We start from the raw sequence: 26,011 nt of genomic DNA on the forward strand, positions 1-26,011 counted from the left end.
GGCTGCTGCGAGGGTTACGTCGCTAAACCCGGGAGCGTCTGCGTCTCCTGCAACTACAGCTGGACACCTGAACAGAACGCGACAGGCACGCACCCTCGACACGGCGAAAGGGAAGCTCAGTGCGAGGACCTACAGGCCCGCGAAGGCCGACCCCAGGCGGCCGTGATTTCGGGGTCCCCTCGCAGGTCCCGGCGGGCCCCGGGCCCAGCCCGCCAGCCCCGGGAGCAGCCCGCGAGCGCCGACCCCGCGCAGCAGGTGCGTGAGGCCGCTCGGCCCCGGATTTCCCGGGGGCCGCGCGGTGGGTGGGACCGCGCGGGAGGGCGGGGCCGGGCGGCGCATGCGCCCGCCGGCCGGGCTGGCCGCGGGAGGGAGGTGGGGCAGGGGCGGCTGTGCGGAGCGAGAGCGGCGGCGCTGCCGAAGAGAAACTCCTGTGGTGGGAAGGGGGAAACGAGCGGCCAGGTCATCCCCGCCCCCTCTCCCCGTCCCGGAGGCACACGGTCCTGCCCAGAGCTCGGCGTGCCCGCTGGCGGGAGGGAGCGGTGGCCGGCGCTGCGCCCGGGGCAGAGGGCCAGCGAGCGGGCAGCCGGAGCTCCGAGCCGCCGCTTGAGGGGAGGAGAGGGGTGCTCCCGCACCCCCGGCCCCGACCCGGGTGGATGAGCAGCTTCCAGGGCGGCGGCGGTGGCTTTTGCGGCCTCTCCATGGCTGGGCCCCGGCGGTGAAGGCAGCGGGAGCCGCCTGTGTCCGCGTCGCGCCGGGAGGCAGCGCAGCCACCAGGGGGCGGGCGGGGAGGGGGATGAACGCCGCAGCCGCCGCCGCCTCTGCGGGAGCCGCCTGCACCGGGGCCGAGGGCGGCTTCTTTTTTTCCAGCGGCTCTGGTCTGGCGGGGCCCATGGGGCCCGAAGAGGGCTCGGCCGGCGGGCTGGGAGCCCTGCCCGGCGCCCTGGCGCCACCGTCGCTGGGCTGCCGGAGCCGCTACCAGCTGCTGCTCTCCGGGAAGGCCCTGGCCGACAGATACCGGAAGATTTACACGGCGGCGCTGAGCGACCGGGAGCTGGGGAGCCACCCGGGCAGGTAACGCGCGCCGAGCTCCCTCCCGGGCGAGACGGGTACCCCCGGCGGCCGCCGTCACCCCTCCCATCGCCGGCTGGGAGCGGCCCTTCCCCCGGCGGCTCCCCCCGGCCCCGTGCGTGCACCTTCCTCCCGGCAGTAGCACGCCTCTCGGCCCCCGGCCGCCGCCCTCCTCATCCTCCCTCCTCGCCCCCTTGTCAGACAGCGCCGTTGCCCCCGCTGCCTCTGCCATGTGGCCGCCGCTGGGCCCCGGGGGACGGAGGGGGCGGCGATGTAACCCGGCGGCTGCCAGGTGCCACCCCTTCCCCGCCGCCCGGGCCGTGCCGCTAAGCTTGGCCGGCGTTACCGTGCAGATGGTGCTGCCGCCCCCCTTCCCGGGGGGGGGGGAGTTACCTGTGCCCGCTCCCCTCCCCCAGCGCGGAGGCCGGGGGCTCCGTCACGCCCTTGCGGCGTAGGGCAGCGATGTAAAGCCCCGCTCCGCCCGCGGCCGCTTGGGGGGATGGAGTGTTGCCTCCCGGTGTCCATGTTGAGACCTCGGGCAGACCTCGCTCCGTCCGGGGCTTGTCGTGCCACTGAAACGGGCTGAACCCCGCGGTCTCTACCGAGACACGCAGCTGCCCGCTCTGCAGGGCACCCGCGGATCCCGCTGACAGGGTCGTCCGACCGAGGGAGCTCGGTGCTTTGCCGTGTGTGGAACAGCCTTTAGCTGCCCTGCCTTATTTCTCCTCCTCTTTGGTGATCTTTTCCTCTGCCGCCTTGTCGGCGGCCTGGGCGTCTGGAAGGAGGCTGCGTCCTCGGCAGCGCTTTCCAGGGGGAGCTGGGGGGGTTGGGAGGAGTCTGCCGCACCCACCCGGTTCCCGAGTTCTCTCCCCCACCCACGGCGGACGGTGCCCCTCGGGGCTTCCTTTCACGCCGGCAGCTGCCGGTCCTGCCAGACGGCTCTCAGGCTCCGTCCCCGGGCCGCAGCGGGGTGCCTGTTGCTCCTGCTGCGTTTCGCCCGTGGTGCCTCGCCGCCCTTCCCTGAACATGGGTGCCTGCAGGCCGTCTGACAGATGGGGCGGGGGGGGCGCCGTGCGGAGCCGGCGGGGAGGAGGTGGTGGGCTGAGGCGATGAGGGGCCGCGGGGGAGGGAGGGGCGGCGAGCGTCACGCGTGGCCGCCGGGGCCGTTACCCTGCGGCCCCGACCGGGCTGCCCCTCCCGCAGGCGGAGGCCGAGCGGCGGAGGCGGGGGCGCGGTGCCCGGCCGGAGCTCCGGCCTGGCGGCTGCTCTGTGTGAGGAGGATGAGGGGCGGGCTCCCCCGTGGTGCCCGGGCGCTCCCCATTGTTTCCCTCTGGAGGAGGATGTGGATGACACGAAACCGGCACCTTCCTCTGTTCTCAGCCTCTGCTGGCCTTAAGCTGTGATGTGGGTGGCCTGACCGTAAGGAGAGCTTTGAGTCATCCTTGTTTTGAGATTGTAAACGGCTGCAAAACATTAGGTGTTTGGCTTCTTCGTTTTGGGGATTTTTTTTTTCAGTCTGACTTGGAACAGCAGGGCTTATTTCACCCCACAGAAAGGCTGCGTCTAGGAGTGGAATTGATGTAAGAAACCAAAAGAATAACATAAGTTTCCCAGTTTGCTTATGGCAAATGCTGGAAACGTAGACTCTGACATTTTTGCAATTATTGGGATCGACCTCTTAGGACTGTATGACAGGGACACTACTTTCCCCCTCCCCCCATATGGTACCTGTGAGAGTTTCTTTACCCCTGATATTCATGAGTTCAGTGCTTATGCTTTTTTCCTTTAAATCTTCTTTTCCTAAGGAAACAATGCTAAGCTTTAATCAGCCACCCGATTGCTCCGTGATGGTCAGATATTTGTCTGAATTTTGCCTTAGTGTGTCTGTGTCTTTCAAAGCTGTAGTTCTGAGTTTGTGTCCTCAATGTTTGGTTTCAGGATAATTCAGCTGATATTTCTTGCACTTACTAATGCAGAAAATACTAGCTTTACATGGATGTAAATTTAATGTTTCTATTAATTGATGTTCTTAAAATATTTACCTTTAACTCCAAGATGCCACAAGTAGCATTCTTTTGGGGTCAGTTTCTTATTGTCAATTAAACAGTGACATTTCTGTATGTCTTAATTTTTTAAGACTGGATTTAGTTATATGTTTTAGCTACATTGTTATCTTAGAGCAAATCAAAGAAGCCAGACTCCTCTGTCCAGAGGAAACAGGTTATATTAAGCTACTGGCAGGTAAATGACAGCTGGTTAATACTGGTGAATATAGCCAATCTGGACTGTAGGACTTCTGACAGGAGGAATGTTTAATAATCAGCTAGTTGCTCACTGTCTCTTGATACAGACCCGGAACATCTCATGTGTCAGACTGGTGGCAACCAAGATCATGATCCTTTCTCCATACTAGTGTCAAAACATTTCAATTTAAGGTTTGAGAACTTGAGCCACCTGGTAGTTTTAAACAGAAATGGTCAAAAATGCTTTTTTTACAAAAATGGTAACAATCCTAAACATTTTCTAAAGAGATGCTTTAAAGTAATTTGTGACTGCATCTAGTTGCAACAGTAGATAACAGTGCCAGAACAGTTAACTGCAGGTTAAGATGATATAGTTGATAGTGGTTTTTATCTCTGTGGAAAATCTGAAGCCTATTAATCTGTCACTACGAGTGTTTGTGACTAGAAAAATAGCTTGAAGTAGCTGAAAAAAACCTAAATAAACTGGTTTATTAGCATTAATAAAATTCTTCCTGTGTTCAGAGAAGAACGATGGTACAACCTGCTTGCAATATGTTGATGTGGAATTTTTGCTTCAAGTCCACAAAAGTGTACTCTGCACTTCACATGGTGAAGTGGCGTGACCAATGTCTGCCTCAGTGAGCGCTTTTATTCTAAACCTGACTGTAATGTGTATGAAGAACTGGAAAGCCGTATGAAAATGCTTGTGTGTAGACAAGGAAATTAAACATTGTGGAGATTATCTGAAAGTTGCAAGTAAGATTAATTTCACATTTGCAAGGTGTTTATACTGGTTGTCATCAGAAAGTGTTGAGTAGGATGCAGTAATTGGCTTTGAAACAGAACTAGCAGCGCTTTGCATTTCCTCATGTGATATTGGCTGCAGTGTCATGAACACTTTGGTCTCCAAAGGAGGCGGTTCGGTCGCTGTGCTTGTTCCCCCTGCCACGTTGACATAATTATTTATATAGTCTCTTGCAGTAACAGATTAGAGACTTGCTCTGGGTTAAAATTAACTTGGCAAAAGTGGTTTGTTGTAATCCAGACTAATTCCATCATCTGGCTCACCTTGTGACAGCGTGAGGTGAAGGGTTGCACAAAGATCTATGTACAGAGAGGCAGGAGCAGAGAAACTGCTGGTTTTGTCACTAGTGCCAGCATAATAATTTTATGAAAGGAAACAGAAAAAAATCCTGCAATTTAACATACAACCATCTTTGCTCAGATAGCAATGTTAAGAATCTGTTACGTTACTACTAGCAGGGGGAAATCTATTTGTCAAGTCAAGATTGGTTTGGAAGATATATCTACTCTGTGCTTAATTTGTAGTCTCTGCTTTGTGGCTACTGAAATATATGAAAATGACTAGTAATGGCATAATGGCTAGTGTAGCCATGAAAGTCTGTGAAACACTAGTAGGAAGTATGAGCGTGTTCAGAGAACAAGTAAAAGCTTTACATTGTTGGATTGTTGTTTGAGTGGATGAAACTGGAAGTCTGCTCTGTTACTGAAGTTGTTAATTGCTTTCAGTCCTGAAGCTTTGTGTTTGCAAAGTAAGGTAGTTTAAAAACATTCCTGATTTTTCACATTTTTGCTGTCTTCAAATAGACAATTTTTCTGTTGTGTAACTTAATTCTAACAAACATGCCTATCTAGCTACTCTCTCTTGGGCATCTTAGGGTCTTCCCTGAACTGTCAGTTCCTTTACTTTTCTTTTACCTATGTATGTACTACCAGAAGTATCAGTTAAAATCAGTGTGTTCTTTGAGACTTTTTATCAAATATGGATAGATATGTAATGTCTTCAGTGTGGCCTTTTTTGTTCACTACATAATTTTGACTAACTTGAAATTTCAATATTACACTGACAATATACGATATATAAAATGACAGTAATGTCATACTCATGTCAGTGTTTTTCATCCGTTTTACGGCTTAGCAGTTGATTTTTACTAAAAAGATCTCTTTTTTTTTTTTTTTTTTTGTCTGTAGGACATCAACTTAGCAACTGTAAAAGCAACATCATGCAGATCTAAGAATCATTCCTGAATAGTTTCTTCTTTGGTTGCATTTGTACTTTAAATTACTTGTGAGGACTGTGTCTGGATTTCTGTAGGTATCAGAGATGCAGCAGTATTTATTGAATAATATTTAATATTGAAAATTTCTTATGCTCCTTATTAGAGGGAGACATCCTACTGAGCTTGTCAGGTGCTTAATTTGTTCACTGCATAAAGTTCAGTAGAAATGTTCTATCAATTAGTTTAAAAACATTAACCATTTGAAAATACAAATGCTTTTGGGGTTGTCTATTACTTCATTGGTCTGGTTGCCTCTTTTAACTTAGATCCTTCAGAGGAAGAAAGCTTCTATTTATATTGTGGGGACAAAAACCTAAACCAAATCTAATGTGAAGTGGCTTGACTGAGATCAAGGAAAATTTCAGTGATGACTGGAATGTAAGATTTCTGCTATTAACCAGAAATCAGATGGCTGTTTTCCCAGCCATTTTTACTGAAGAAGGGGCAGCCAACTTTCTTTTATCATCCCGTAGAAAGAATTACTATAAAATGAAAGAAATTTTTGGAAGCAGGCCAACTCATCCGCACTCATAGTTGTAAATTATACATCTTCTGGAGAAAATTGATCATTAGGTTAGTCTTTAGGCTTTTCAAAGCTGACACAAAATCTTCCTTTATGCCCCTTCTTATGATCAGGAATGCAATGCTTATTTGGCCCCGGTGTATTTTAGGTATATATATTTTTCAAAATTTGTTGAAACAATGCTACTGAAACACTTCACCTTTGCACTGCCAAGTTGTTAAATAATTTGTAGAAACCATGTTTAATAAATTTAGATATGTGAAATTTGTGTTAACTGGATTGTTGGTATACCAGACAGCCTTAATTTCTTCAGATCTAAAGCCTTTACGAAAGCTGTAGCTGTTTTTTGTTTGGGACTTGATGCTTTTTTTAAAAATGAAATTATAATTGCAGAAAGTTTGGAAGCATTCATTTGATTGAAAAAATAAAGGTCATATACATAAAGACTAACAAAATGTTAGCAATGTTTCTTGTGAAGTATTATGCATTACATATTACATTTTCCTGCTTATTGCTGTGAAAAGGTTTCCCCCATAGGTCCCTTTCCAACTGAAATACTCTATTATTATCTTCTGCTTTTCAATTGTTATGTTTTGTAAATGTCATTTTAAAAAAAAAAAAGTTTAAGTCCTTATGTAAACTTAGAACTTTATTTCATTGGAAAATTGATGTGCTCTTGAGTCTTACATTAAGCTAACCTGTGCATTAGAAAAGCTAGTAAGAGTTGCTGTCTGCTGTAGGCTTTTTTAGGTGCATTATAGTAGTATTTTAATACTAAATTATGCTACTGGTTAATAGGGATTACCTAATGACTAAAACTGTATTTTTACTTTTATCATCTTTACCTTATATTCTGATAAGAAAAACAGTTTTACATAGTGTGCTTTTAAAAATCTATAGTAGTTTAACATGGTTTGTATTTGTACAGTGTTAGCGTAGAAAACACAGTAATAGCAGCTGGAAAGAAGCTAATATTATTATGTTGAGAGGCTTAAGATGTTTATTAGTGTGTATATTTATAAAAATAATGTATCGTAACTTCCATAAACAATTTGAAAAATTAAAAAACCTAGAATCCATGAGAATATTTTGTGGGATGATAGAAATGCATTTCCTTTTCACCAAAATAGAGGCTGAAGCAGCCCTAGAAGTCTAGTGATGCTAAAAGACACCTTTTGTCTTTTGTAGTCATGCTTCCTTCTGCTGCTTCATTTAGAAGGAAGGTGTGTAGTTTGGAAAGGAATTAATGCATGTGATATCACATTGCGTGATTATTTTTTTCTTTTTTTTTTTTCCTGTTACGTGTTTTGGATTACAAAATAATATTACGTAGAACCTTTTGCCTTTCAGTTAAAAGTTCAATTATAGGCCAAAGTGGAATTGAACAGAAGTTACCAAACACATTTAAGTTTTTTTTTTTTAAGCTGTGAGAGTATGCCTGTGTGAAAGTGTGGCAAGTAGCAGCAGCTATGGTGTTAGTACTGTTAAATAGTGACGTTCTGAATGTTCACCTGTGGACAAGATTGATGTGTTCTCTACATAAATCAATTTGTTACTGAATCATTTGTATTGGGTACCTAACTATTTAGCTGTAATATTTTGGTCATTATTGGTTAAGCCTTTTCAGTGTTCACATGGTAATTGTCTCAGGAAGTGTCTTTTTAGTAAGGTTAATTGTAATGACAGCAGATTATTGCCTCTTTTTTAATTCCCATTACCCAGTTTCGGCATTCTTGCAGATGCTTTTCAAGCATAGCTAAGGTCTTACCTAATTTTCCCCTTATTGATAGATTAATCCTTGATGTTTGGTGATATCTTGATATTGTTGCCAGCTTTGAGGATCTTGGCTGCTCAGCCGTGTTCCAAAATACTGTCTTTAATGTGTTTTTAAACTTTTTAAAAAAATTATCCTTTCTGAATGTCAGGTTGGACATTACTAATGAGAATATTTGTGGGAATATGATTGTAGGTGTTGGTATCTATATGACGGCAAAGCTCCTAACAGTGGCAACATGTCTGGCTCAAGTATTAGCATTATAATTTGGTAATTAAATCTATATGAGGTCATTGCATGAATTTTGTGGGTTTTTTCCCTGTAGATAATGAAGTCTTTTCTACTTTAATCCAGTAAACGTTGCCTGAATATTCTGCTGAAGTTCACAAGAATTTGGAATTTTAATATGCAAACATAAGTAAATACAGCCTCTAAGTTTGATAGGATAGGAGAGGAATTGGCATATTAGACTTGCAACAATTGTGGTTTATTCTGCTTAGTATTTTAACCAGGGACTGATTTTTATTTTTTTTTTCTAACTGATTTCAAAATGGCTACAGCTAGCAATTAAATAATCAAAGAGTTATTCTGCTTAACTGAAATTGGATTTCGCTTCCATTTTTTTTAAAGGTGTATGAGTTCTGTTGGCAATTTTCATATAAAGTCTGTTTTCCTGTTCTCAGTAATCTTCAGTGTTTCTAATCTGTGTCTCCCTGGGATTCTTACACCTACTGATTTGAAATCATCTGTGTCTCTGTTCTATTTTATTTTTTTTTTCCTTTTATGCTGTTGGTTTGTGGCGAGGATTTTGGGTGTTCATTTTTTTGTTTTTAAACTGAGAGGAAATGCCAGTTGAAGTTTCAGTTTCAATTATGCTATCTGCTCTGGCATGCCGCTGGTCTGTTAGGTGGTGAATGTAAGCAGTTAAAGTTAGGCTGGAGCAATTTAAGAAGTTACCATTCCTCACTGCTAGCTGGTTAAATGTAGCAAATGTGCTTCCTGCATACTTACGAACTTGATGTTGAATTGTGTTTCTGCTATGTTAACCATCAGTTGTGGGGGATTGGTTTTGTTTTTCTTCCCATATTATGATCTTCCTCCAAAATATTTTGAAGAGGTTTCTTTAGCAAATTCTTCTCCTGACATATGACTATGTATGTTTCACCAAACCCATAATTTAAAGACTATTTATATCTTTATTGAAAGCACATACGACACATCAGTAATACAGTCTTTGGTGCTGAAGTACTTCATGCACGCTGTTTTCCACATCCTTTGTTTATTTTGGAAACTTGATCCCTTGCAGCATCTCTTAAATACATAGTTGCATTTTTGTCTTTTTCTTTCTTACCTTCTTTGCCATAAACATTGCTTCACACTGAGGTGCTGGTTGGAATAGTAGTCTTATAATTAACTAAACTTTTTATGTGTAAGTATACCCTTCTGCAGCTAATCTTTCCTAGTGGTCTTTCACAGCCAGTTCCTACCATTGTGCCCCTCCAAAGGACAAATACTATAAATTGGCACAGGAGAATGTGCTCCTTTTGTGGTGTAAGTGGCTACATTAAAGTATATGGTTTCTGTACATTAAATTTAATGTTTCATATGTTATGAAGCATATTGATATGCTTAATATGCTCTTTTTCCTTAGTAGCAAGTATTTCGTAGTAAAAAGCATGTTATAACTCACTGCCTCTCTTCAGACTGATGAATGTGTTGATGGACTTAATTAGTTTTTATTCTTATAACTGAATGATAGGTGACCAGCAGGTCGAGGGAGGTGATCCTGCCCCTCTACTCCGCTCTTGTGAGACCCCACCTGGAGTACTGCATCCAGCTCTGGGGGCCCCGGTACAGGAGAGACATGGAGCTGTTGGAGAGAGTCCAGAGGAGGGACACGAAGCTGATCAGAGGGCTGGAGCACCTCTCCTGTGAGGACAGGCTGAGAGAGTTGGGATTGTTCAGCCTGGAGAAGAGAAGGCTCTGGGGAGATCTAATTGTGGCCTTCCAGTACCTGAAGGGGCCTACAGGAAAGCTGGTGAGGGACTGTTTATCAGGGAGTGTAGTGACAGGACTAGGGGTAATGGGTTTAAGCTGAAGGAGGGTCAATTTAGATTAGACATTAGGAAGAAATTCTTTACTGTTGGAGTGGTGAGGCACTGGATCAGGTTGCCCAGAGAAGCTGTGGATGCCCCCTCCCTGGCAGTGTTCAAGGCCAGGTTGGATGGGGCTTTGGGCAACGTGGTCTGGTGGAGGGTGTCCCTGCCCATGGCAGGGGGGTTGGAACTAGATGATCTTTGAGGTCCCTTCCAACCCAAACCATTCTGTGAGTCTATGATACTTCTTTTGTTGCATCTAGTATATCTCTGACTACTATGGCCTGAGAATACTGTAAGGATTTTTCTTTTCTTTTGTTATTACTTTAGTAAATCTAAATCTATACCAGTTGTACATGTTAGAAGAGAAACAAAAATTCAGCTTCCTTGTCCTCACATAAAACTGGAGCCCTGTGGTTAGATTAGTGCCATTCCTTATTTTCATTTTCTTCTCTTAACTTTCCATGACTTGTGTTCCCAAGCATAATTTTCTAAGGTAATGTTTTTTTGAACTGAGATTTTTGAACTCTTGGAAAACACTTTATAGATTCTACGAAAGGGTGTTGTGGTTTAACCCCAGCAGGCAGCTAAGCCCCACAGAGCTCCTCGGTGACCCACACCCGCAGTGGGAAAGGGGAGACAGTTGGAGAGATAAAAATGAGAAAACTCGTGGGTTGAGGTAAAGACAGTTTAATAGGTAAAGCAAAAGCTGTGTGCACAAGCAAAGCAAAACAAGGAATTCATTCTCCACTTCCCATGGGCAGGCAGGTGTTCAGCCACCTCCAGGAAAGCAGGGCTCCATCACATGTAATGGTTACTTGGGAAGACAAGCCCTATAACTGTGAATGTTCCCCCTTTTCTCTTTCTTCCCCCTGGCTTTTATTGTTGAGCATATTATCATATGGTATGGGATATGCCTTTGGTCAGTTTGGGTCAGCTGTCCTGGCTCTGTCCCTTCCCAACTTCTTGTGCACCCCCAGCCTGCTTGCTGGTGGGGTGGTGTGAGAAGCAGAAAAGGCCTTGGCTCTGTGTAAGTGCTGTTCAGCAACAGCTAAAGCATGGGTGTGTTATCAACACTGTTTCCATCACCAATCCAAAACATACAAGCACCATAAAAGCTGCTATGAAGAAAATTAGCTCTATCCTAGCCAAAGCCAGTACAAAGAGAAAGTAAAATAAGGTAAAAAGTATAAGCCTGTTGTTCACAGTTTACATTCATTAGAATGATCCAAACCACTACTGAAAAAATTTTGTTAGTTTACAAATGAAAATAATCGGAAACCTCTTCTCTAACTTGTGCTGCAGTGCCATAGTATTTAGATTATTTTGGTTATGATGTCTGTCAGTCTGGAAGGACGTCTAGCTAAGAGTTTTAACCTTAACAGAGTCAAACCCCAAAGTCTTCGTTTTACTTCTCCAGTGTTCTCCTTTTTGCAGTTGATAATATCACTCTTCTTTTGCTGAGACTTTAAGCCTTTATACGGATCTGCAAGCCAGTCATTTGCATTACATTGAGATGAGCTTGTTCTTAAATAAATACCTTGTTCTCCTGTTTTTATTATTTCAGCCTCTTCTTTCTTATTTTGATTGTTTCACCATGAGTTATGTTTATTGTTACTTATGACTCGCCTCTTACCTGGTTTTGCCTTTCCTTTCTCTCCCACTAGCCAATGCAGTATTCTTCCTAACAGATGTGCTTGTGCATCTTTATTACTCTTGTATGTTTTCAGAGTAGTCATGTCTATTCCATTTCTCTTCAAACCGATCAATTCTCTAACCCATTTTATTTCTAGAATATACTATTGTACAGGGTAGACTATTGTCAGCTGTAAACTGGTGAGTTTTCAGTTGTTTGCACTAGGTGCTTGCGTCTTCTGCTATTCATTGAAGAGAATGTAGAATTTATTTGGTTTACTTGCAATAGTAATCACTCTAAGGAAGTTATACTGTCATTAACCACTGCTAATGTGCTTTTTCTTAATAAGTACAGTTTTTCCTAAACTTCATGGAGCATCTTCCCTAAATTAAAAAAAATCTGCTGATATGATTCTTTGTAAGATAGCTTTGTATGCACTTTGGTTTTGTATGCACTTTGGTTTTGGTGGTTGCATTTAGATAGGAAAGTGACAAAGGTGTGGATATTGTCATCTTTGCTATGGTTGAATGATTTTTTTTTAATTAAAAAAAATACAGTCCTAAAAATGTTTGAGTAAGAGATGTAGAAATACTTTCCTCTGCGTGAGGTGGAATATTTTTCTTGCGTGTTCTTACTGATATAACTTCATAGATAACATTGCAGTGAATAAAGATCAGATAATTACAGAAAACAAACTACAACTGTCGGTGGTTGTACCGAGAGACCATTCTCTTTGTGTGGAGAACGCTTTGGAGGGGTGCTTTCTTGTGTGTGCTCTTTGTTTATAATAGATTTATGCTGTTTCAGAAGCCTTTTCAGTTATAAAAGGGATCCAGGTACTTTTGCACTTTTGTCATGGTTAAATGAAATGTGGATTGGCACAATCCCAAGCACAACTATAGGCTGGGCCGAGAATGGATTGAAAGCAGCCCTGAGGAGAAGGACTTGGGGGTATCGATTGATGAGAAGCTCAACATGAGAAGCCAGCAGTGTGTGCTTGCAGCCCAGAAAGCCAACCGTGTCCTGGGCTGCATCAAAAGAGGTGTGACCAGCAGGTCGAGGGAGGTGATCCTGCCCCTCTACTCCACTCTTGTGAGACCCCACCTGGAGTACTGCGTCCAGCTCTGGGGGCCCCAGTACAGGAGAGACATGGAGCTGTTGGAGCAAGTCCAGAGGAGGGACATGAAGCTGATCGGAGGGCTGGAGCACCTCTCCTGTGAGGACAGGCTGAGAGAGTTGGGGTTGTTCAGCCTGGAGAAGAGAAGGCTCTGGGGAGATCTAATTGTGGCCTTCCAGTACCTGAAGGGGCCTACAGGAAAGCTGGTGAGGGACTGTTTATCAGGGAGTGTAGTGACAGGACTAGGGGTAATGGGTTTAAGCTGAAGGAGGGTCGATTTAGATTAGACATTAGGAAGAAATTCTTTACTGTTGGAGTGGTGAGGCACTGGATCAGGTTGCCCAGAGAGGTTGTGGATGCCCCCTCCCTGGAAGTGTTCAAGGCCAGGTTGGATGGGGCTTTGGGCAACGTGGTCTGGTGGAGGGTGTCCCTGCCCATGGCAGGGGGGTTGGAACTAGATGATCTTTGAGGTCCCTTCCAACCCAAACCATTCTGTGAGTCTGTGAAAATCAGATCCATTTCACTTGTGTAGCTGGGTTTTAATTTTATTTATAGAACCTACAGTATCTACATTTTGGACTGTATGGAAGACACCTTAGAAAGGATATTCCAGCAGCTGGAATAACCCCTTTCTTAAATCTCCAAAATTTTGGTTTAAAAAAAAAAAAAGCTACTTGTTTAAAAAGTGAGTGTGTTAGTAAAGATAATACAGATTGATGCCATAGCCTTGGAAAATAGTTCTGAGTTATGAAACTAAAGTTATGATTAAAAAGATATGCAGTTTCAACTCACAAACAGTAGCACATTAAACTCTCAACTGAACAATCAGGTAGTAAGATGTCCTTTTTCTTCTGGAACAGAGTGTGCAGGGAGGAGTTTGAGACCATAGTAATGTGACTGTTAGTCTTGCCCATCTTCCAGATGTTTGATGTCTTAACTATGTGTAGCTCTATATTCCTCCTCAGGCAGTGTTCTCTCAAATCCATCAGTCTCCTTTTGTTTTGAGTTTTCTTAACCTTTTCTTTTTAGATGCCTTAGAAGCCCTATGTAGCCTGTCCTACTAGTCTGCCTCTGTTTTCCTCTAAGCCTGTCTTAATTGGATTGCAGTTGATGTTCCTTATCCTGGTTTACAGATTTAGGTGACAGGATTTTGATGGGTTTTTTTTCCATTTGTAGATATACTGCTTAAGCCCTGACTTTTCTTTTGTATTGTCATGGATGAAAACTCACATTAGAATGCTTGATTAATAATTCAAAGAAGATTGTGCATAAGCTGGTAGTGGTTTGGACGGCATCCACATGGCTCTTAGAATGACAGTTGAGCTATTGCCCACTTTACTAAAAATTTGAGTTCCTCAGGTGTTAGATCTTGGGCTTACTACTACATGAAGATGATATCAAGAATTTTAACTATTTTAGGTCATCTGGGGGTAATGTTGTCATTGTTGACAATCAAAATATACCAAGCTTTTATTATTTGGGAAAAAAACCCAGTTGTGCTCTCTAGTGTTCTTTTGAGATCTGCCTAACAAGCTGAGCAGTTTTCCTCTGCAGTGATTCTCACTGCTGAGTTCCTGAAAAAATCTGTAGCTCTTCATGAAAAATAATAGTACTCCCAGTAGTGTTCATTTAACAGTAGGTAATCTACAGATACCTTCAGGGCAGGGAGAGCAGTGGATGTTCTTTACCTCAACTTGAATAAGGATTTTGACACTGTCTCCCGTAGCATTCCTGGGCTGATGGGTTAGATAAGTGGACAGTGAAGTAGATAGAGAACTGGCTGAATGACTGGGCCCGGAGGTTTGTCATCAGTAACACAAAGTCTAGCTGGAGGCAAGTCATCAGTAGTGTATCCTAGGAGCTGATACTGGGGCCTGTACTGTTTAGCATCTTCATTAATGACCTGGATGCTGGGACAGAGTGCACCCCCAGCAAGTTCAGAGATGGTACAAAACTGAGAGGAGTTGCTCATACATCCTATGGTTGTGTTTTCATTCATGGGGACCTGGACAGGCTGGAGAATGGGGCTGAGAGGCATCTTATGAAGTGGAACAAGGGGAAATGCAGAATCCTGCATCAGGGAAGGAATAACCCTGAGGGGGCTGACCAGCTGGAAGGCAGCTCTGCAGAGTAGCAGCTTGGCATACTGGTGGACAACAAGCTGCCTGTGAGCCAGTAATGCGTTGCTGTGGCAAAGGCGGCCAGCAGCCCTCCTGGACTGGGTTAGGAAAAGCGTTGCCAGCAAGTTGAAGGAAGTGCTTTTTGCTCAGCACAGGCAAGGCTGCATATGGAGTGTCACGATCTGGGTTTGCTAGTACAAGAGAAAGACACACGTACTGGACAGAGTCCAGTGCGGGGCCCCAAAGGTGATAAAGGGTCTGCAGCATTTCTCCTATAAGGAGAAGCTGAGAGAACTGAGACTGTTCAGCCTGGAGAAGAGAAGGCTTAGGGGGGATCTTAATGTAGGGATGGAATGAAGAAGAGGGATCCAGATTTTTCTCAGTAGTGCCCGCAGACAGGACAAAAGACAGTGGGTACAAATTACAAATAATGAAATTCCATCTGAACACAAGAAACACTTTTTTACTGTGGGGGTGGTCAAGCCCTTGGTACCAGGGAAGATTATGGAGTGGCTCATCTTGAGTGAGCTCACCAGGCAGGTGCAGGACAACCAGGGGATCAGGCCCAGCCAGCATGGGTTCATGAAAGGCAGGTCCTGCTTGACCAACCTGATTTCCTTCTATGACCAGATGACCCGCCTAGTGGATGAGGGAAAGGCTGTGGATGTTATCTACCTGGACCTTAATAAAGCCTTTGATACTGTCTCCCACAGCATTCTCCTAGAGAAGCTGGTGGCTCATGGCTTAGGCAGGTGCACTCTTCGCTGGGTAAAAAACTGGCTGGAATGCTGAGCCCAGAGAGCTGCAGTGAACAAAGTTAAATCCAGTTGGCAGCCGGTCACAAGCAGTGTTCCCCAGGGCTCGGTTTTGGGGCCAGTCTTGTTTAATATCTTTATCAATGATCCGTATGAGGGGATCGAGTGTGCCCTCAGTAAGTTTGCAGATGACACTAAGTTGGGTGGGAGTGTTGATCTGCTTGAGGGTAGGAAGGCTCTGCAGAGGGCTCTGGACAGGCTGGATTGATGGGCTGAGACCAACTGTATGAGGTTTAACAAGGCTCAGTGCCGGGTCCTGCACCTGGGTCACAGCAACCCCATGCAATGCTACAGGCTTGGGGAAGAGTGGCTGGAAAGATGCTTGGCGGAAAAGAACCTGGGGGTGCTGGTTGACAGCCAGCTGAATAGGAGCCAGCAGCATGCCCAGGTGGCCAAGAAGGCCAGCAGCATCCTGGCTTGTATCAGGAATAGTGTGGCCAGCAGGATGTGATTGTGCCCCTTTACTCAGCTCTGGTGAGGCCCCACCTCGAGTGCTGTGTTCAGTTTTGGGCCTCTCACTACAAGATGGACATTGAGGTGCTGGAGCATGTCCAGAGAAGGGCAATGAAGTTGGTGAAGGGTCTGGAGCACAAGTCTTACGAGGAGAAGGTGAGGGAACTGGAGTTGTTTAGCCTGGAGAAGAGGAGACTGAGGGGAGACCTTACTGCTGTCTACAGCTACCTGAAAGGAGGTTATAGTGAGGTGGATGTAAGTCTCTTCTCCCAAGGAACTAGTGAAAGGACAAGAGGAAATGGTCTCAAGTTGCATCAGAGGAGATTTAGATTGGAGATTAGGAAAAATTTCTTCACCAAAAGGGTGGTCAGGCATTGGAACAGGCTGCCCAGAGAGGTGGTGGAGTCACCATCCCTGGAGGTGTTCAAAAAACATGTAGACGTGGCACTTCATGACATGGTTTAGATGGTGGTGTTGGGTCGATAGTTGGACTTGATGATCTTAGAGATCTTTTCCAATCTTAAAGATTCTATGATTCTAAGCACTGGAACAGGTTGTTCAGAGAGGTTATGAAGTCTCCATCCTTGGAGATATTTAAAATCCAACTGCACATAGTACTGGTGGGCAACCTACTGTGGCTGGCCCTGCTTGAGCAGGGGGCTTCATAGAATTAGCCACAGAATTACAGAATGGTTGAGGTTGGAAGGCACATCTGGAAGTCATCTGGTCCAACCCCTTCTGCTCAGGCAGGGCCACCTAGAGCTGGTTGCCCAGGACTATACCCAGATGGCTTTTGAGTATCATGAAGGGTGGAAGCTCTGCAACCACTCTGGGCAACCCTCAGAGTCACCCTCACAGTAAAGAGTTATCTCAATAGGTCCCTTCTAACCAGGCTGATTCCATGATTTTGTAATTTCTAGGAAAACAGACCATGAAGAGAAGGGATCTGTATGGGGTTTACTTGTCTTCTGACAGGAGGTGTCATGGGGAGCAAACGTGGAATGCTGAACAATCAGTTCTTGCTGCAGAGCTGTGTTGCAAGATGTGGTCATCGTGTTATTGGAAACATGTATTGGACCTCTGTGCTATAGCTCAATAGAAGTAAAGAGAATATGAGGGGAACTGAAAAGGTAGCAGTTTAAGATAAGTTAAAGCTACATATTTGCCCTAACGTTCTTGTAGGAAGAGCTGCATGGTAGCAATATCCAAATGTAAGTCATTTATTACTTTGAGTATTTTTAATTTGTTTTAAGGTCTTCTGTATGTTAGAGTCTTGTTGGTGTTGTGGGTGTCTAGTGACAATTAGTCCCTGGTCTGGGGATATTACTCCAGAAATCCTAACTTTCTTCTTCTGCAACCTGTCTTCCGCTTTTTTGTTTGTTTTTTGTTTTGCTAGCAGATACCGTATTCAAACTTCTAATGTATCACAGCAGGCAAAAATACGGTCTGTGAGCCAACTGCCGTGCGAGTGAGCTACTTTGGCTGTGATTTTGGCAGAAGCAGTAACTTATTTTTCCTACCCTGCCTGCAACTCTGCAAAGAGGAAGGGAAAGTCAAGCAACTGCTTCATGGAGGTATTTTTCATTAAGTACTTCAAAAGAGCAAGTGTTCCCTTTTCAGAGGTATTCTAAAACGCAGGGTTACTAACCAGTGGCTACAGAATTTTGTTTGCAAAAGGCATTTGGTTTGAAGAGTTCTATAGATTTTGTTGCTGAGTTGCAGTGAAAGGATTTAGATGAGCGTATTTATTTCTTCAGAAATATGCATTCTTGAATTTTTTTTCTATTTTTGTTTGTGATTTTTCAGGTAATTTTGGGTCAGTTTATGATGGAAGTATATGGTGTAATATATGCTCTGTTCATGTATATTTCATAAAGCTTGCTAATAGTTTTGCATTACACTGAGAGAGTTTATGTGTATTTGCATAATACATATTCGCATGCCAGGTTTCACTTCGTATATGTGTATTTTCTTCCCTGTCAACTATATTTTGCCAAGTCCTTTTGGAAACTTGGTATGTATTATTACAGGTGATATGAAAAATGAAGCACTAAAAAGCTTTTAGAACTATTGTTTGTAAGCAGACCTTTTGTTTATCAAGACAAGAACAGATTGGGGGTTTTGGGTGGTATTTATTTTCCTTCTTTATTCTTCTGGTCTACTGACACTGTCCCCATGGTTGAATGCATGTTGGATATTTCAGCGGTAGAAAGAATGATTAGCTGTGGCTACTTAATTATCAAAGGGAGCTATCTGCAAAGGCAAAAGAGTAAAACAAGGAAGGCCTTAGGAAAGTTCAGTTGTAGGGCACTTAAGGGCACCCTCTAAACATGATGAAACATTTGCTGGCTCTGGTTGACTTGAACTACTTTCACACTAATTAGTAGATTTGCGTTGGAGGGAGTTAGATGGAGTAACCCACAAGCGAGCTAAGGACAGAATTAGTAGTATAAATTAGACCTAGTACTTGAGCCATTTTCTGAGCGTCTCATTTAACAGTTATAGATGGAATCTTAAAGCACCTACCCTTGAGTGACACATTTTTTAATGGCAAATTCATAGAAGGTATATAGCATTTTGATTACACGAGTTGTTTACTTTGAGTTGCTTTATGGGGCATGTTGTAAGGCAGTTTGTCATTGTAGATACTTAGGTTTCTCAGCGGCTGAAATAACAGTAGTGCAGAGATCACTTTGGTGGAGAAATCAAAGGAGATTTTCATTGAAAGGACACTTAAGGCGTAGCTAAATATGGGAGGCTTTGTACATGGAGGCTCTTAAGAGAAGTAGTTGCTTTCAAGTGGAAGTAAGGCTGCTGAAGATTGTAGCTTCTGTAAATGCGGAGAGGTACCAGAATAGGAAGTATGCAAGACAAGCAGCAACTTTGATGTGTTTTGCAACAATATTCAGTGTTTACATTCTGTCAGTGATACCTCTTCATCTCTTTGCCAACATCCAGACTCCACGTATTTTTTGTTGCTCTTCAGGTCTTTTGTCATAAAACCTCTTCTCCATCTATTGATTAGGCCACTAAAGCTCTGCCTAGTTCCTTGGTTTTCTTATCATTGTCAACTTCCTCATGTGAGCCATTGCTTGTTTGTCCCAAACTTTTGTTGAACTTTCTCTCCCCTTTGTTTTAGCTTTGGCTTTATGTTTGCCAGATACTTTTCAGTTGTTAACAGCAAGGCTGGATGGCCTGTAAAATAAGATTAAAAAGCAATTTCTGTCTTGCAATAAGAGAGGAAATAGGGTCCCACAATTTTGAGATCTCTTCAGACCTTCTGATCAGCCTTGATAACCCTTTTTTCTTTAGTATTCCCATTCCTGTATTTTGTAGCCCTTATGGTTGAACTTCTGTAACAACAAGACAGTGAACGGTAAGTTTCTTGCTGACAAGGACACTTGTGTTTATCAGCTGTGGTTCTTCATTATTGTATTTGTTATTAAGATGACTTGAAGCTAGATTACAAATTAACAGCTGGTTTGGAGCACTTTGGATGGAGTAAATGGCATGGGAGATGGGGAAACACAGCAGAGGCTGTGATTGCTTTAATGTCTCTCTGTAATGGCTCTACCCTTCATCTGTGTGATCATGTGTCAGATAGCTTATCTGCTTGGAGAAGATAAGGAAAAAACCTCAAAATACACATTGTTGTGGTTGATCAGAAGAGTACCTCCTGGTTTTGTGCATGGCTGAAAAATGATGCAGATTAGATAGAAAAAGTATCTCTGCCCTATAGTAAGTTAAAACAGTTGCAACCAGTGATGAAGGCGGGAATAGGGAAAGAACAGGCTAGGAAGTATTTAGGTATTTTCACAAGTATGATGAAATTCCCCCTTAGAGTGTCTGGAAAAACTGGCTGAGGCCATTTCAGAACTATTAGGAAATGCATAGAAAATATACAAGGTTTTAGAAGACTAATATAAAACAAATTGGTTGACAGTGCCTGACTGAAAAATGGATAAAGAAGGACTCAAGGTACTCTAGTACAGTTTCTGTTCACTGCATTTCTAAAAGTACTGGAAAAATTCTATAAATGAAGGTGATAAATTAGACACAAAATGGATTTATGATGAGCCCTGTCTGGGAATTTTTAATACTTGGTCACTATTAACAGTTGTCTAAAACTAATTCTTCAAAAATTATGGAAAATAATTATAATTTCACCAAAAGAAATCTTAATTTTAAATGCTAATCTTGTTCTGAAATCAGATGATGATTGAGTTTGGACCCAGAACCACATAGTCTGTACCTCAACTCAGAGCTTGCTCTGAACTGAATCAAACCTTAGAATATCTTGTTATAGCAGATCAGCTAGGAGTAAACCAGAGCTCTACTTCTAGTGTTGGGCCTGCACCAAGAAGCATGGGCTGATCCTCAAGCAGATGCAAGTGAGAAGAGCTGATGTTGCCCTTGTCGTCTCATTGGCTGGACTGTAGCCTTCTTCAAGTAGAATTTTTGGGTGTGTTGCCTTCCACCTGTCAATTTGGCTACGCCTGTTCTAAACGGAAGTACTGTAAGGTGGATTTAAAACTAGCCAGAAGACCACCCTGGAGAGGTGCTGCGGAACAGCCATCTGTCAAGGGGAAGCGTGTCAGAAGAGGTAGTAGTGCTTGCTCTGCATCTGGATCTGTCCTAGGTCCTGAACTGCTCGGTCTCGTCATTGACAATTTTAGGGTTGGAATTGAGATTGCGGATGAAAAAGTTCATAGAGGATGTAAAGCTAGGAAAGATTACAGGTATACTGAAGATAATAACCTCAACAAATGCTTAGCATCAAGAAAAAAAAATCAGTAAGCACGAATGTGAAACCAGCAGTGAATAAAAGGTAGGGTAGTAGTTCCTCAGGTTCTACACGTTGTATAGAATTGTAAAGTGAATGTGGATTAGCAGTATCATGCTGCTGGAGTGTTTCAGATTTATTTTTTCAAAATACCTGAGAGAAATTCTTTGTGTAGGAAACGTGAAGTAATTCTAGACTTTTTCTTTGCACACAAGATCGTGTGTATTTTGTCCTCTTTTTTGTTGTTTTGTTTTCTAAACAAGAAGGACTACTTATGAGTATGAGAGAATTGTTAAATTAGATCTCAGTGATGTAAATGACTTGTGGTTTAGGCTGAAGGAACTGATACTCCTTAATTGATAGGAGTCTGACTTACCCTCAGACTTAAATTCAAGCTACCATGGAAAAAGAGGAAAATAAACTGATTTTTCTACAATAAAGACTTAAAGATAGCATTTAATTGCTATAAGGGAGAATTAGAACAGATCTCACAGAGAGCTTTCTAGTAGGAATACTTAGGACATGGTGTAAGTGTGATCATTGGCAGTGTTTAATATCTCCACAGGGAAAATGCCTGTCAAGAATGAAGTGGAATTTGACTATTCCTGTGCTGGACCAAGGAACGGAAAGACTGACTTTTTGGGGTCCTTTCCAGACACTGTTTTTAATGATTCTAGAGTATGTTCCACTTGTCAAATTATATTTTAGATTGCCTGGGAACATGCACAAGTTTTCTGTACCACTGAAGTTTGGAAAAGTCTTGTTCTTTGTCATGCACTTCTTAGTATACCCTTAGGCATCAGTTATATCCAAGAAAGTGTGGATCGATTCAAGTGACAGGCTTGTCTTTATACAGGTGTATATTTTAAGTCTGGTAGAGTGTTTTTTTTCCCTTGTTCTCTTGTTAGCTTTATGAAGTATTATAATTTTTATTATGCTGACTAATTCCCAAAGAAGTCTGCTCTTATGCCTGAATTTGCTGTATGTTTGCTGATCCAGATGGCGAACAGATGAAAAGCTCAGTATGTCTTTCTCTTGGAAGAGTAATCAGAAACATGGCATGGCATCAGGAAAAATGCTGAACTTGGAATAAGAAAAAAATGTACTCTTTCCACAATGTACAAGCACATTTATTGTACAGCCAAATTTTACTTTAGTTTGTAAACACACAGTGAGGATCACAGAACAGTTGAGATTGGAAGGGACCTCTGGAAACTGTCTAGTCCAACCTTTCTGCTCAAAGTAGAATCAACCAGACCAGGTTGCTCTGGACATTGTCCAGTTGGATTTTGAATATCTTCAAGGATGAAGAATCTATAGCCTCTCAGGGCAACGTGTTCCAGTGTTTGGCCATTCTTAACAGTTCTTATGTTTAAATGGAACTTCCTGTATTTCACTTTTTCCCCATTGTCTCTCAGCCCATCACTGGATATTGTTCAGAAGAGTCTGATTCTGTCATCTTTATGATCTCCCGTCAAGTATTTATCCACATTGATAAAATTCCACCCCCACTTTCTCTTTTCCTGGCTAAACAATCTCTGCTCAGTTTCTCCTCATATGACAGATGCTCCAGTCCCTTAAGCATCTTGGTGACACCTCTCAGGATGCTCCAGTAAGCGAGTCTCTCTTGTACTGGGGAGCCCAAAACTGGTCACGGTACTCCAGATGTGGTGTTGCCAGTGCTGTGTAGAGCGTAAGAGCCAACTCCCTGAACCTGCTGACAATGATGTTCCTAACCCAGCCCAGGAGGCTGTGTGCCTCCTTTGCTTCAGGGGCAATGTTACTGGCTCATATTCAGTATGTCCACTGTGAGGACCCATAGGTCTTTTTCTGTAAAGCTACTTTCCTGTCAGTTGGCTGACAGTGTATACAGGTGACTAGGGTTTTTCGTCCCCAGATGCAGGGCTACTCTTCAAAGTAGGTCACTGAACAGGCCAAAATCTGTTGTTCTTAAGTCTAGCATTGCCATCCTGCTTTTGCCTTGCCCCTTTCTTTCAGGTTCCTGAACTTACCTGCATTGTCACTGCATCCATCACTGCCCCCAGCCTTCAGGCACCTGACCCATTCTTCCTTCTTTAAGTGTCAGGTGCAGCAAAGTGCCTTCCTTCATTGGCTCCTTGATCACCCGTGTCATGAAATTATCATCCATTCACTCCAGAAACCTCCTGCATTGCTTGTGTCCTGCTGTGTTGCTTTCCAGCAGGTACTTGGGATAGTTAACATGCCCCATACGGAGCAGGCCCAGTGAATGTGAGGTTTATTTCTTGCAGGTCTTATCTGCTTCTTGATCAGTCCTGATCAGACTGTATGTAGTAGATGCCCAAGACAAAAGCATTCATATTGGTCTGCTCTCTAATCCTAACCCTTAAACTGTCAGTTGGCTCGCCATCAACTATTTCATATTCTGTCTGAATCACAAAAAGGACAAGGACAATCCAGTTGGTGTTCTGCAGCAACTGTGATAAGCATTCTGGTGAAGTTTGGAGGTAAAGTAAACCTATCAAACTAAGTGGCAAAAAGCAAAAATTACTGTTTGCTGCATTCTTTGAAGTACAATTTATATCTCCTAGAGACTAAAAGAAGAGAGTGATGAAATCATTACATTTTCTGGGCAGTCATTCTATGTTAATACAGCTTTGTTTACTCAAAATAGTCTTTTCTTCCCCATCTCCCTATTGTAAATAAGTCTCTAGCCCTATTGTAAAAGTACTTCAGTTCTCCAGTGATGACTTGGGAGTAGTTTTGCTTCTGGGTGTCAGTAAAGAAAAGTCTTTGAAAAAAATTATGTCAATCGGATACTGTAATACGCTTACTCAAAAAGAAGATCACAAAGGCATGTAGACTTTTGCAAATCAAATACTACCCTGACAGTTTGCTGGGCAGAACAGAAGGTAGGTAAGATGAGGCACTGTGGCTGATGTCTAACTGCTTTGGACCAATTTGCTTCCTGTAGTCCCACTGCTTTTATGGCAAACATGAAATCTCGTCATGTAGTGACAACCTCTGGATAATGTGTTTTGTAATTTGTAGATCCTTTATGGCAGTAAAGTACCCATACAAAGGAAGCTGCCAAACAGCACTAGTTATCATGTGACTTCTGCACATAAAAAAATTAGTATTGCTGATCTTTAGCTGTTAGTGTGAGACAGCTGAGGAAAACAGTGGAGGAAACATCAGTTCATTACTTTTCAACATGTCCATGTGTCAGTACTTGCATTTCACTGCCCTTGAGTAAAGTGTGTTGGTAGATTTAGAGCTTTTTAAGGAACTCAATGCTGTGATGAAAGATCCCGAGACATGATGTGATAAAAGCTCGCAGTTGCAGGCTACTTGACAATTTCAGCTTCGGATTTCACTTTGGGTTGTTCATAAGCAAATGCTTGCTGCTTCTTGTCCAACCAAGTTAACCACCAGCAGAAATAATTCACCAAGTGGAGGGAACAAAAGAATTATTTGGTGGTGCAAATCTAACAGTGTTTCATTTCGGTGTCACTGAGTGGTTGCTGCCTCTTAAGAGCATTTCCACCAGCCCTTGAATGCTTAAGCTAACTGTGCAGAGTAAGGACATATGGAAACAAAATAACGCAGTATATTTGTCATTTGTCTGGATGTAGCCTGACTTTTATTAGACCTCTCCTGTCAGACCAGAGCAAGCTAGTTTAGGCAAATACACTGAGTCAAAGTCAGTTGGAAGATTTTAAAATTTTAGCATGTGCTAGCATGCAGCTTCCTGAATTCACTCATTTTTCAAAAATGTACTCAAAGATTTAATCAACAGTAGAATGACTGGGTCTAATGCTGTAGTAGCTACCGTGACCTTTGGTAACGCGTTTCAGAAAGAAGCAAAGGTTTTATGTCAGACAGCAGGTGAATAACACTTTTGTTGCTCCTATTCTGCCTCAACAGCAGAGACAGGGTGATAACTTTTCCACTTGTTAGTAGCACTTTTAGTGTAACATACAGCCTAGAGGAGTTTATGCAGGTGTGACACTATTACCATAAGGTTAACATAACGTTAGCCCATATTGAGTAATTCAGTAACAGCATTGAGCAGGGGGAACGCTCAACATCTAAAGCTTCCTTCTCAAATGTAAGCTTATGAATCGCAGTTCAGGACTACTGCGACTTTGAGGGGAAGATTGCTCTGTTTGCATTTCCTCAGCTCTTTTGAACAGAGTAAGAGCTATGGTGTTGAGACAACTGAGGAGCGTCCCCCTAGTAATGCAGCAAATATTGCAAGTACTAGCTTATGTTGCTTCTGGTTTAGAAAACAAATGAACTAAGCATGCTTCTGTTTCCTTCCACTACAGGTGCCACAAAGCTGAATAGAAGTTGCGATTGTGCCATTTAACAGCTATGCTACCTATTTTAAGTTTTCTGACAATCGGTGGATGACCACCCCTCTTTCCCCCCTCCACCCCTTTGGTTTGAGACAATTGTTCTGTATTTGAGGTTTGAACACGTTAGGGCTTTGCTTTTATTCTCAACAGATTTTTGCTGTAATAACACTACACACTCCTTTTTTGGGTCCATTTGCTACAAATATTTTCTTGTCAAGCTATCTTCATGTTCTGCACCCGTTTGAGGTGCACTTCCTTTGTGGTCCAATTCAAAACTGCGAACTTAGTCTCAAATGTTACAATGGCTTGAAGCAGTTTGCAGAAAACCTGCCTAAGATTTGTTGATAATCTGTGTTTGGTTTGTGTGAACTAAATGGTATCAACAGCTGAGTTAAAAGTTAAAGGCTAAAGGCCTTCTGCCACTGGAAGCAGATTGTCAGCATAGAGTTTCAAGAACTTTACAAACAACAGCTTACAGCAATTTACAATTGTTAACTAAACCCATAATTAATAATTTATCTAAAAAAAAAAAAATCTAACCAAGCCATATCAGGTCTTGTTAATCTTCAGGCGGTGGAAGAGTCAGGCTTATAATTAACACATGGGGTTTCCAACAGGAAATTACTCATTATCCGCTTAACGTTGTTTTTCATTAATATGCTTGCCCATTTTTTATCCTTTCTATCTGAATATTAAAACCTTCTGATATAGTGGTATATAACAGTAGAAATGTGGATAATCGTATATATCTTTGTTATATGCAGAAATGTTATAAACGTTAGTATTAGAATTATGCATAGTAATGACTGGTTGCTCAGAACTGTTTATAAAATTAGTGTTGATGAGGGGTTTTTTTATTTTTTAATTAATCACTAATTCTGAAATTCCATTTGGATACAGGAGGAAAGTGCACTTCCTAACAAAAATGTTGGGATTTCAGTATCCTTGAGGTTTTAAGAAAA

At 43.0% G+C, this 26,011-nt stretch overlaps 1 protein-coding gene across 20 annotated transcripts in view; it reads left to right on the forward strand.

The window, feature by feature from the left end:
- The first annotated feature begins 349 nt into the window (after positions 1 to 349).
- MYCBP2 (MYC binding protein 2) overlaps positions 350 to 26,011 on the forward strand; it is a 204,093-nt gene continuing 178,431 nt past the window's right edge. For all 20 annotated transcript variants that reach the window (XM_075741636.1, XM_075741638.1, XM_075741639.1 and 17 more), the window contains exon 1: positions 350 to 1,071. In XM_075741636.1, coding sequence (XP_075597751.1) covers positions 794 to 1,071 — 278 coding nt within the window. In that variant the 5' untranslated portion in view covers positions 350 to 793. The remainder of the gene's footprint in view (positions 1,072 to 26,011) is intronic.

Source organism: Balearica regulorum, chromosome 1 (genome assembly GCF_011004875.1).
Source record: "Balearica regulorum gibbericeps isolate bBalReg1 chromosome 1, bBalReg1.pri, whole genome shotgun sequence".
NCBI classification, from domain to species: Eukaryota; Metazoa; Chordata; class Aves; order Gruiformes; family Gruidae; genus Balearica; species Balearica regulorum.